Source organism: Vombatus ursinus, unplaced genomic scaffold, assembly GCF_900497805.2.
Source record: "Vombatus ursinus unplaced genomic scaffold, bare-nosed wombat genome assembly UNPS02014870.1, whole genome shotgun sequence".
Lineage (NCBI taxonomy): Eukaryota > Metazoa > Chordata > Mammalia > Diprotodontia > Vombatidae > Vombatus > Vombatus ursinus.
The window spans coordinates 7493167-7506637 of NW_020954648.1; the positions used below are offsets into that span (position 1 = coordinate 7493167).

General features: G+C 40.2%; 1 protein-coding gene across 1 annotated transcript in view; it reads right to left on the minus strand.

The window, feature by feature from the left end:
• Positions 1-387: 387 nt before the first annotated feature.
• DGKI (diacylglycerol kinase iota) overlaps positions 388-13471 on the minus strand; it is a 543147-nt gene continuing 530063 nt past the window's right edge. The window contains exons 32-34 of the mRNA XM_027842255.1: positions 9165-9201; positions 7098-7197; positions 388-2284 (exon numbers count right to left, since the gene is read on the minus strand). Of these exons, the coding sequence (XP_027698056.1) occupies positions 2168-2284; positions 7098-7197; positions 9165-9201 (254 nt within the window). The 3' untranslated portion in view covers positions 388-2167. The remainder of the gene's footprint in view (positions 2285-7097; positions 7198-9164; positions 9202-13471) is intronic.

A 13471-nucleotide genomic window follows, 5' to 3' on the forward strand; every position in this document is an offset into this window, starting at 1 on the left:
AAACTCTTCTGGAGCATGTTTTTTTTCCAGCTTCTGGAAATAATCTACTATAGTTTCTCCAACCACCTCTCCCCAATGTCCATTTCTGAAGATTGATATGTAGAAATAGATCATTCGCCACCTGCCTTTTTCTCCCACACTGAAATAATGTCAATGATGCAAATGTGAAGTGACTGGGGAGACTGAGGTTATAATCACCAACTAGTTTGGGATAACCCCTATTTTATATAGTGTATCTGTACTTGAAAATTGTGATATTTAATCAAAATGTGATTCAAATAACCAGCGGATCAATGCATCACCACTGGACCTGTAAGTTAAAAATAGAAAGATGATCATTTAAGTTCACATGCAGAAACACTAGGAAAACACTTTATTCATGTCCAATGAGAGGGGATGGGATGAAGATTAAGACAGGGTCACTTTTAGGCAATAGCAAAGTCTTTGCACACCCAGTAAAGGAATTATAAACGTTCCATCTCTGCAGCTTGTACAGAAGCAAAGCCAAGATTGTTTGCCCTAATGCCAGAGGCATTTTTATAGGCTCTAATGAGCACTAAGATCCTGGTCAGTACAAACTCACAGAGACCTGTGTGTGCAGTATGAGCTGAGGTGGTGGAGATGGAACAGCCCTACTCCACTGAAGAAAGCAACACTGCCATGCACCCTCCTTCTAAGATCTCTTCAGTGGTAGGTTGTGGGAAAGAGAAAGAAGAAAAGGGGATGCAAAACACTTCTTTTCCCTTGCCAAATGAGGTTGTTAATGGTGCCAACACAGAGCCAAGAGATTTAAAGATGTAGTACCTGACATGCAGTGTGGTAGAGAATCAATTGTCAAGGAACTTGGATATTGCCAAATTGTGGCAGCAAAACAGAAGTAGAAGGTGCAGAGGCTGTAGTTCTTTCATTTTTGGGACAATATGTTCAGAATAGAGTGATTAAAAGAACCCTAAAAGCTGGAGGAGACACCTAGCAGCAGGCTCCCTAAGACAGCTGAATTCAAGATGGTAGGTTAGGGTAGCACTGGTTGGAAGACCAGTGGCTGCCATTTTGCTTAAATGGGTCTTCTTAGAAATTCAGTATTTTATGCCAAGCCTCTCCATGAAACAGGCCTGTTCTCTACTCTCAGAAATGTCTGGAAATAAATTCGGCCACAATATTCCATTCCCTATTCCCACAGTTTCCAAACTCATGATTGTCTGCTTTTTTTTTTTTGTCATAGCTCTTAGAAGTAGGGAGCTGTGCCAATTGTCTGACTGCCTTTGTTCCGTCCATCCTCCAATTCCATTGCACCAGAAGGCAAAAATGGCTACACATAGGCAGTACTCAGCTATTAAAAAAGCCCAAGCTGAATCATTCCTTTGTTGCCATGGGCAGAGACCAGAAACCCCAATCTACCACTTTGGGTGCCTTAGCAAGGTACCTCAAGCCCTGTTCAGTGACCTCATAATCAAATGCACATGTTCCCATGCCCCCTCACTATAGCTCAGAGATTTATCAGGACTCAATTCTGACACCCGTTAACATCTTCCATAAGGTACTTCTCAGTTCCCATAAGATGGAAAAGAAAGAGAGGAACCCATGCAAAAAAGGGAAAACACTCCCTAGTCACTAAATATTTTAGATGAATTATTCATAGGAAACTGAAGCAGAGTCATGATTTTGTGGGCCATCCAGAGCTCCTTGAAAGTCCTTCCAGAAACCACACTAGCTGGGAAGCCTCACTGTTAAGAGAACAGACATCCTTTTCATTTAAAACCAACCAACAGATAGTAGCAGTAGTAGGGCTGTGTGGATGTAGGGGGCCGCTCTGTGCAGAAGGGGAAGAGGAGCAGTGCCATTTATAGGAACATCCTTTCTGACTTTAAAATAAATTATACAGGTGAACACAGAAGTTCATGCTACTTGCTGGAAGCAATAAGGATCAAATTTTGTGGACCAGATATTCCACAAACCTCCATGAATCCTGCCTCATTCCCTGGGGGCTATTGTATTCTGTGGTGCATCTCAGTAGCCCTTAGAAACTGGTGGCACAGTCCTCAGATAGATATCTTGCATGACAAAGATAGACACATTGATTCCATCAGTTTCTTCCTCAGGAGCTGCCGGATTGCCAAGGGGCATTGTCGGTATTCTCACCAGAGTTCCCTTCTTCCTTCTACCTGAGTCAAACTGCAGTCTCTAGGTCTTCATGGGTTAGGACCTTGTAGCTTTGACGACTCTCTAGATATGAAGCCAGATCTGGGTCCCCAGCCTGCTGGGCTCTGTCTTGAGGGGTCTTGCCCTTTGGGTTGCAGATAGAAAGAAAAAGACACAAGCACAAAAGGTAGACTATCAGAGGCATACACAAGAACAGAGCTTCACATACTGTGACTGTTCACAAAGTGAATGTTAGCAGCTTTCTGAAGGAACAAGTCAAAACTAAGGGGGATGGATACTATCATAGAAGACCGAATAAATAAGAGTTTTCTCTGCTGATTTTAAGGTTTTCTAGAACATTTCTTACATACTCAGACAATCTGGGTTCTTGGAGTTTTTTTTTTTTTTTAAGTCAACACCAACATGAGACCATGACTGACAATTTGGTGCCTCAACCAAAAAAATCTCCCGCTATGCTTTGTTAACTACAAAAGGGAGAGAAGGCAGCCCCAGTGCAGTACAAGGTTGCCCAACAGGTTTTTGAATCTACAGGAAAAGGAAGCAGCTGGCAGGGGGCTATTTATCCTTTCTCTTTTACTTGTTTATTTTTGTTAACCTTAATCACAAGAAAAACACAATAATGGATGAAGATCCTTGGATACAAATGTTATCTGGGAGGCATTATCGACCATTAACAACCTAATCTTAATTTGGTGGATCAGACCCAACTAGCTACATAGCAGAACTCTGAGGGAACAAGTTGTCCGGCACATAGTAGGTGCTTAATAAATGCTTCTTGACTTGACTAGATGACTTCATATGGAGAAGAAAAGATCCAGAGCATTAGTAGTAAAGGTCAGAGTATAATACCTGAATCAAGTAACACTGCTCATCTATCTAATTGTGGGAGTAGTGGAAGGGAGAAATAGGGAGAGAGAACAATAGAATCATAGATCCAGACCTGGAAAGGACCTTCGCAGCCATCTAGACCAATCCCCTCAACTTACAGATGGAAAAGGTAAGACCCAAGAAGATTAAGTGACTTGCCTATGGTTGCACAAGCGATAAGGGACAAGGCAGAGATCTGAACCCAATTCCTTCGCCTCTAAAGCTGCTGCTCTTCCCACCACACCTTTCCACCTCCGAGAGAAACTGGTACCAAAATGGAGGAGGAGGACCCATAGAGTAGATGACAAGCAGCAGTGGAAACCAATTCAGTCCACTCCTTAATATTGTCAACGCTATCTTTACCTAAGTACACATCTTTCAGAAATGTACTTGCCTTACGTAGCATCTCCTCTTCCAAGTTCTTTATTATTGTTTTCTTCCCTTCAACACAGTTTAGTACTTGCAGGCACCGCCCCTCCCCCGACTCTTACTTTGGGTATTGGGAAATTTAAACAGCTAAAGGTACGCTGACAAAATGGGCCCAGGGTAACACTGAATCCAAGGGCTCCCTGCATATTTTCACTATGAGTAATCTGGGTCTACACTGCAACCAAAAATGGAGATTGTTTTTTCTTTTTTGCTTGAATCCTCGGGACCGTGACAATTCTCCTTTAGTGTCTATCTCTGTGCCCTTCTACTCTATCCTCAGTACAGGACACACTCTATTTGCCAGAGTACAGAGTTCTTTTGCTATGGACACATAGCACAAGGTGCAAACTGCATATATGACAGAAAGGCAAAGACCTAGTTTCATTACCTATACTCGATTTAGTTTTGTTAGGTTTCTATCTCTCTTTTTCATCATCTAACAACTAAAACCTAAATGTACTCACACAGTGTTTCCTTGATGATTCCTATTTGTCCTATATCCAATCTTCTCTCCCTATAACCATCTGAACCCTACCTCAGTGGTTTTATCTTCCTTTAAACTCCAGCTGGCAGCTCTGACCAAGTGTCTCTTCTTTCTGAACTTGTGTCTCTCTTTTCTGGGCACATAATTCCTAGGCCAATTCTACTGAACTTCTTTTCGGATGACAGCTCAGCCTTAACTAGCTCATCCACTATGCTCTCATGTCTCTAACACACTTGCCCTTTTTTGCTCTTCATCGCCATCTTTTATAACTCCCCACTCACAAGATGTCATGAAGGTCATAGTTGCATTTCTTAGCCCTGAAGTCCTTTCAGTAAAATAGCAGGACGTATTAAATCCACTTTTACAGAAAAGGACTGAGGGAATTGAGGAGATTGGAGCAGCAAGTGGTAGTGGGAATGGAGTGAACCACACCGAACCCACCATGTGACTCAATTCGGGAGCTAGCTCAATTCCCTTTCTATTCAATTATGGGTCCAGTCCAATTTCTGTACTGTGAGAAAACTTTATTCAATTGTGGGAATAGTGAGAAAATTTTATTGCATTGTTTGAACCTAGTCCTGTATGGCTGGGAAGCTAGACCCCCCCCCCCCACCTACTGCTTAGACCTTTAACTAAGGAGCTACGTTATGCTGACCAGAAACCTAGTCAGATCTGAAGACTGATGCGAGGAGTTTTCTCACAATTATATATCTCAAGTAATTCACATGTCTTATCTGAAAACGGACCCCATACTGATCAGTCAGTTATTATTTCCATGTTCCTTCAATCCCAGACACTTGGCGGGGGGGGATGGGATACCTTTTTCTGATTTCAGGGAATTGAACCTCTTCACTCTCTCTCTCCCAATTGGGAAAATCCCTAATCTTTCTTCCAATAAGAAATCAGATTAGCTAATGGTATATCCTGGTTAATTGTTTCCTTCTAATTAACTGGCCTTATTTGACTGTTTTTAATGTACAAAAATCCATCTCTTCCTGTATGTGGGGTCCAGTGCTAAGCTGAGGAAGGGGCCTGGTCTCAATTTAGGCAATTGATATGTATTGCCTAATAAATCAAAATGCTGAGAAGCTCAAACCTTTGTTTCCTTGGTCATTTCATTTTTCACCCACAACAGGACAAATAAGAGTCCACACTCACATTTCAATACCTTTAAAAAAAAGAAATGGGTTCACAAAATATGAGGTGTGACTGTATAGTCACGAGCCACATAAGAAAATCAACCTCATTATTTTATAGCCACACTCATACTTAGGGTGGGGTCAGTACTCCTTCACAGGTTGGCACCCTCCCCCAACTACCTAACTATCTCATTAGATGACTAGGGCTCTGCTTGAGCTACTGAATGCTGGTCTTTCTTTCCATCAATGAATACCCCAATATTCCAGATCTTCCCCACACTCACTACCACAATGCAAACAAAAACTCAACTTGTTCCCTTGAAAGCTTTAGAGGATCATGGATTTAGAGCTGAAAGGTCATCACACACTCATTTTATAGGTGATTGTTTGAAGCCCAAAGAGGTTCCATGACTTACCCAAGGACACACAGGTAGTAAATAGCAGGGGTAGGATTTAAACCTCGGTCCTCTTACCTCAAATCCGGTCCTGTTTCTCCTATACTAACTTTGCTGGATCTAGAAATCTCTAAAGTTAGCTTCTGGTCCTACCTCTACTGCTATTATACATGTGACTTTGGGAATTCAATCTATGTCTCATTTTCCTCACCTGTAAAATAGAGATGACAATATACACCCCACCTAGCTCATAGAATTAGTGTAGAAATCAAAAGAAATTAAAGATGGGCAAACATTTTGAAAAAAAAATTAACTGCTCATACATGCAAGGTGAGAGAAATGATTATTAATAACCAATGATCTGGGAGATTCAGATTTCCCCTTTTTTATTTTATCCTTATTTCAAGACCTTAGTCTCTGAAAGTTAAGCTAACCTTTTCCTCTATCCAGACCCCACCCATGTGGGGCACTCATTGAGTTCCACTTAGGTTTGGATGGGAATAAATTCTTTGAATAGATTGCCCAAAGCTGGGGCTAACTTAGAAGTAAATGACATAATCAAAGCTCAGGTCCAGCCCCTCATTGTAATATTCACTCTCTCATTAACTGTTAAACAATCAGAGTTGACTACCACCCTCAGGGACATCCCTCTTCCAATGGGCATATAAACCATGGGCCTGCCTCCATGACTGTCGGTAGTCTAAGAGAGACAGCCAAATGACCAAACTTTGATTAAAATGCTGGCATTATTAATATAACGACTGAATTACCCAGAAGTTATGTCTCTTGAATGTTATAAATCACCACACAGGGATTATTATTTAGTATTGACCTTCACTATTTGGGCCACTCTTTTGGCCAATGAATTTTATCTCCCCCCAGTTCCCACCCAAGAATTACTTTGTATTTATTTATCTATGTCTATTTTCTATCTATCCCTCTCTCTACACACACACACACACACACACACACACACACACACACACACACACACACACACACACTTGAATAGAATATAAAGTCCTTTAGGGAAAAGATGATCACTTTTTCAACCCACTGTACCATGTCTTGCATATAACAGTCAATTAATAAGAGCATGCTGAATGAACTTAAATTCTATGTCACTTATTGTAACTCCCTGCCATATTGTATGGTACCATGAACACTGTAGCACATAAATATTGGGTTGAAGGATGACTCACATTCCTCTGCCTCCCTTCCCATGCTCCCTTCTACAACCCTGAAGGGTAATAGTACTCCATACCCATGCCATCACCATACTAGAATGACCCTGATTTCCATACTTGGACATTAGACATCTTCTTCCCCCATAGCCTGGCTGCCAAGGCTTTAGCCAAGGTAATAGACTAGCCAAAATAAAGCCAGGCACACATGGAGATTTATAAATATACCTACGCAAACACACACCCTTTCTTTGTTGTTACAGATTTAAACTGCAGTTTCTCTAAATAAAGCACTTTATTTTTTCCTCCTTTTTTTCCCAAAGCTCCAGGCACTGCCATAAGCATAGAAAGGATGCCCTAGCTATGTGCACAAGTGAAGGCTACAGTGCCAGTGGCTGTGCCCAGTTAGGAGAATGTTTCCACTCACTCATCAGGTTACCTTGGAATCCCTCTTTCTCAGAGATGCCCCTGCATCCACCAGGAGTTGGCAGACAGCCCGGTTCCGCTGGCAGGCAGCCTTATGCAATGCTGTCTCTCCCCTAAATCAAGACCAGAGAAGAAACTTGCAGTGAGGAACTTTAACTATGGAGGGGAAAACCCTACTTTGCTCCAGATACTCTGTTCTCAACCACCCCTTTTCACTCTAAGTGGTGAAATGACATTTGGGGAAGGCTGAAAATCACTTAAGTTGGTCAATCCATAGCGTTTCTTTTATGACTAGCTCAAACAGGCACAATATCTAACATCAGCCTCTCTCTTTCTCTCTCTCTCTTCTTTTTCCAAAATGGTATTAGTCAACTGGGCCCAGTGGTTGAAAATTTATGTATTTATTACATAAATTTATTATTATTTCTTTATTAATAACAAATCTCCATGTTTCCTACGGAGGCAACATATCGTAAGGAAGCCTCTGGACTAGGTACAGAGACATTGGATTGAAGGACTCTGGCTCTGACAAGTTTAGAACTTATTCGCTTGGCTTCCTTAATGTCTCTGGACCTCTGCTCTCTCATCTATAAAATGAGAATCACAGCTTTAGAGTTGGAAGGAATCTTAAGGAAAATCTGGTCTGACCTCATTTTACAGATGAGGGAACAGAGGCTTAAAGGGGAGAAATGACTTGCCCATGGTTGCCCATGTAGTAAACAGCAGAATTGTTGGGTGGCTCCAAGGATATAATGCATGTGAAAGCCCTTTGAAAGTTGCAATGGATACTACAAATGTGAAGTAGCCTTGGCTTAGTCCAGTGGAAAGAACATCGGTTTAGGCATCAGAGGACAAGTGTTCAAATCCCATCTTTGACTGTTAAGTACCTGTCTGAGCTTAGGCAAATCCCATATCCTCTCTGGGCTTTTTCTTCATCTGTAGAATAAGGGATTTAGACTATATGGCTTCTTAAGTCCCTTCCAGCTCTAACTCTCCAGAAATGAGCTATTATTACCCAGATTTTACAGAAGAATCAACTGTGGCTCACTTGAATGACTTGTCAGAATCACTCCATTAATCAATGTTCCAGGTAGGATTCAAACCCAAGTACTCCAGATTCGAAGGTAAAGACCAATGCTTTTTCTTACTATACCTCATTTTCACTCTATTAAAACATAGATGTTAAAGCATATCTCTGAGGTTCTTTCCAGCTCTAAAAATTCTGTGATACATTGATTCGATTTTGGCCTGCTTGTGTGCTGACAGATGAGGTTTATGAGAGAAAACCCAAATTATAGGACCCAGAGATTGCTGAGACGAATGTGTTCCTTTAAATCCATCTTGTCTTATATTTCTATCCCTGGACTAATGTTTTAGCTTAGACCATCATTCTTTTTTCAGGTTTCTGCCTAATTTCTCCATGTGGGCATGCCATCTGGACCCAATTTCAGCTATAGAGACCACTGCCCAGAAGTTTCTGTCTCTGTTGGGCACATGATGCTTAGCTAGTTGAAACACAGTCCTGGGCATTATGTGATAGACCAGGGTACAAAAAAGATTAACATCTATGCCAGGAGTGACATCTGATTCCTAGTCTAATGAACTGTACTACCTTTGTGTGAATCATTGTATCATTGTGTGCATGTACAGGGAAACCTGTACATAACATAGATAGACAAATAGACCTGTATTCACAATAGGTCTTGGATGTGTGATTTTATGGGAATTCTCTCCACCAATATATATCCCAACCCATCCATAACTTAGTAGATAAGTTTTAGGGAATTGTCTGAGCCACAGAAAGGTTAAATGGCCTGCCCATGGTCACATTACTAATAAGTATCAAGTTAGAATTTAAACCCAGGTAGTCCAGATTTGAAGTCTAGTATTCTATGATATGACATGCTACCTTCTCACAACATAATGTAGATTTTGTACATGGACATTTAAAAAGAGCAGGCAGTGGACACTTAGTATCTAAGCATCCCTTTCAGACCTTACAGACTGCTCTCTCCTTCATTTTTCCAACCATATTCCAAAGAGAAACCCAAAAGCCATAGAATGCTGGATGAATACTCACGTTTCACTATCTGTCATATCCAATAATTCAGAAGGACCTGCGCAAGAAACAAAGCATTTCCATAAAGAAGAAGCCAAAAGAATGGGAAAGGGGCAGGCAACATAGAAATGCCCAGTGTACAATTCCTCGAAAAAATGAAATGAAAACTAGAAGGTGGTAGGGAGAGTAGACTAGAAAGTTTGTATACTCAAAACCTGCCCTCACTTTCAATCAACAAGTATTTATTGAATTCCTGTTAGATTCCAAGTTTGGTTTTAGATTCTGTGGGGTATAAAAAGAAGTATAAAGTATGGTATCTTCCCCCAAGGATCTAATTGAGAATACAAAGCTAATCCACATGAAATAATTAGAGAATCAGTACTGAATGGCTCAATTATAAATGCAATGGGAGTTCAAAGATGGGAGGAATCACTGTGACCTAGATGGCTTATATGGCAAGTTTTGAATTCACCAGTAGCTAACTTGGCTAGAATAATATAATAGTACTACAGACTATTAGATCTAGAAGACCTCAGAAATCATCTAGCTCAACCTCTTATTTACAGATGAATAAACTAAAGTCCAGAGTGACATAGAAAATATTGTAGGTGGGATTTGCCTTTGGAGAATGCGAGGACTTGCTACACTTAATAGCAAGGGGGATTCTTTCCAGAACTTGCACTCCATGAATGTGCAATATTTTATCATAGAAAGGACAGTGTAGCTCTATCTTTTCTACAGATGCTTCCTCCCAATGATCACTTCCTCTCCATTTTTATGGACACTGGAACAAAAGGAAATGAATTTACTTTGCAGAAAAAAAAAATCTTCAAGAATCATTTCCCTAATAGATAACTATGAAAGGATATGAACAAGCAATTCAGAAATGAAGAAATGAAAGCTATCAAGAACCATTTTTAAAAAAACCTTTAAAATTAGCAATAATAAAAGTTAAAATATCTCTGAGCTGCCATCTCTAACCCATATCTACGAGAAGCAGAACTTGACCCCAGATCTTCCCGTCTCTAAAGTTAGCTTCCAATTATTCTCCCAGAGACCTCGGCTTAAAACCGTCAAAGTGGTTTTTGACTCTTTCCTCTCTTGCCATCCATATCCAATCTGTTGCCAAACTATGTTGCTTTTTTCTTTTGTAAAATTCCTCATTTCCATCCCTTCATTTCTACTCTACCATAGTCACCCTAATCCAAGGTTTTATAACCTCATGCCTATTCTACTGAAATGGCCTACTAATTGTTCTATCTTTTGAATATGTTAGACACAGCAAAATTTATTGAATGAATAGCCATGGTCACTTTTTGTCTTACCTCCTCAAATATGTTCAATAAAATGTTTCTGATTTTTAAAAAAAAATTTTTTTAATTATCTTTTTAGTCAAATTGTTTTTCACTTAAAATTCCTTCAGTGGCTCTTCATTACCCATAGGTTAAATAACAAACATTTGAGAGTGGCATTGAAGGCATGTGCATAACCTGTCTTCAACTTACCTTCCCAATATTCTCTCATCCACAATCTTCCTATATGAAATGTATGATCTGGTCAAACTGCTTTCCTCACTGTTTCCCAGGCAGGCTTGATCCTTTCTCACCTATGCATATTTGCTTACTCCATTCCCTAATGTTTTTCTTCCTCCCCATCTATTTATGGTTATTAATTATAAAAAGAATTTTAATAATAATTAGAGATAGTAATGATAAAAATAGCTAACATTTACATAGTACTTCAAGGTTTGCAAAGCATTTTACAAATATCTCATTTGATATAACAAGCCAGAGACATGGGGCTTATTATTATCTCTGTTTTGCAAATGAAGAAACTAAGGCTGAGAGAAGTTAAGTGACTTGCCCAGGGTCACACAGCTAGTAACTGTTCAAGGAAAGATTTGAGCTCAGGTCTTCCTTACTCCACCACTCTATCCACTTTGATAGCCAACTTACTCATCCATTCTTAAGCCAACCTAGCCCACTGTGATTTTCTTCCTATGGATGTTTATACCATTGATTTCTGAATCATTCATTTAGCACTCATTATATATACCTGGTAGTTTTTGTTACATTTATCGTCTTGTTACATGTATCTCTTATCTCCCCAATAGGTTATAGGCTCTTTAACAACCTAGGACTATGTCATATTTTTTCTATATCTCTGTGACAGTACATGATGAAGTGAAATCTATCCCCTAGCACATTTCATAAAAATAGCCTAATTCCTTTAAAATGACAAAGAAGCACAAGGCATTTAAGACTGCCCCTTGTTTGTATATACTCTGTAGGCCTCCTCTGTTTATAAAGCACATCTCATCTCACCTCACCATTGCCTCATACTGGCTAAGTGCACATGCATAAGATTTTATGTGTCTTTTAATGAAGGTCACATGAGTTACCACTACCACTACCAATACCCTGCTTAAGAGTTTGGAGCATCAAGCATCCTAACCCCCTCCCCCAAGCCTTTTTCACATAAACTGCTTGCCCTCTAGTCACATTTCCTCCATCCAGTCTGCATGTACTTCATGCTTTGAATCTATGTGTAGGACTTTCTATTCAACCACATCACATTTCATCTTCTTAGACAAGAAAAGTCATTGGGTAATCTAATATTAAGTTCATTTCAATAACACTTATTAAGTATCTACTATATGCAAGAAACTGGACTAGTAAGAGGATACAAAGATTAAACACATACACACAAACAACAGACCTTGACCTTGGGGAGCTTACAGTCTAATATGAAATATGATTTTTACATAAATAGCTCCAATACCATGTAAAGGAGGGATTAAATGCAAAGGAGAGATAAAGAATCCTATGACAAACTGGAGGAAGATGTAATTAACAGCTAGGAAGATCAGGAAAACGTTAATGAAGGATGTGGCTCCTTCACCTGCATCAGATGAGGGTGAGAGGAAATGATTCCAGGCAAGATGAGCTGCATTGAGTACATAAAGGAGGTTCGTGTGAGAGAATGCTGAAATAGTAGAATCATAGGCTTAGGGGCCTTAGACATGATCTGCTCCAGACACACATGGCCTGTGAGTCTCATGTGGCTCATAATACTAACGAGTGCCACCCAAACTAGATCAAAATGTAATTTTTCTCCCGTCTTTTTCAGTTGTCTGACTCTTCATGATCCCGTTTGAGGTTTTCTTGGCAAAAATACTGAAGTCATTTGCCATTTCCTTCTCCAGATCATTTTACAAATGAGGAAACTGAGGCAAACAGGGTGAAGTGACTGACCCAGGTCACAAAAATAGTAAATTTTTGAGGCCAGATTTGAACCCCCAAGGAGAGTCTTCCTGACTCAAAGCGTGGCACTCTAACAACCATGCCACCTAAATGCCCCTGTGTAATTGGGAAATATTTTAAAAAAATAAGTAAAAATACAATGAAACATAGATGATATCACATTTTAAATATGCAGCCATCAGGAATCCTCACGTATGGATTAATGGCCTCTGTTCAAATTTGATTTTAACACTACTTATCTAGTCCGACCCTCTTATTTTATGTATGAGAAGTCTGTGGCCTGGAGTAGTAACATGATTTCCTCACAATCACACTGATACTGAGTGGCAGAGTTTTCACCCAGTTCTTCAGACTCCAAAACCAATTCCCTCTCCACTGAACTGTGTCAGATTGTAGAGTGTCTTAAATACCAGGCTAAAGATTTTTTTGGGGGGTGAGGCAATCTGGGTTAAGTGACTTGCCCAGGGTCACACAGCTACTATGTGTCTGAGGTTGGATTTGAACTCAGGTCCTTCTGACTCCAAGGCCGGAGCTCTATCCACTGTGCCACCTAGCTGCCCCTAAATAAAGATTTTTATACAATATTTTATTCAGTCAACAATAGAGTCAATGAAGGTTTCTATGCATAGGAATAATGTGACTTGACTACCACAATAAAAGTATTATCTGGACTGCCATAAAGGACATATTAGACAGGAGACACCGTAGCCAAGAAGACAAGTTAGAAAGCTATTATAATAGTCCAGGTGAGAGGTCATGAGGACCTAACTAGGGTGATGCCCATGTGACTAGAGGAGAGGGAATGGACACAAGTAAAATGTTTCAGCTGGTCCTAACAGAACTTCATCAAATATTAAGATTATCCCTAAAACGAAGGCCTCATCTTGGCAGCTGGTGATAAGCAGCTAAGGGAGGAAGCCGGAGAGAAAGCCTCCTCTTGCCCTCTCTGCCTTCCCCCAACCCCCCACCAGGTCCCCTTCCTCTACACTACCCATGAAGCCTCTTGGTGCCTTAAATTACAAGCCCCTGAGAACCAGCCACTTTAGTTCTATTCATTCCTGACAG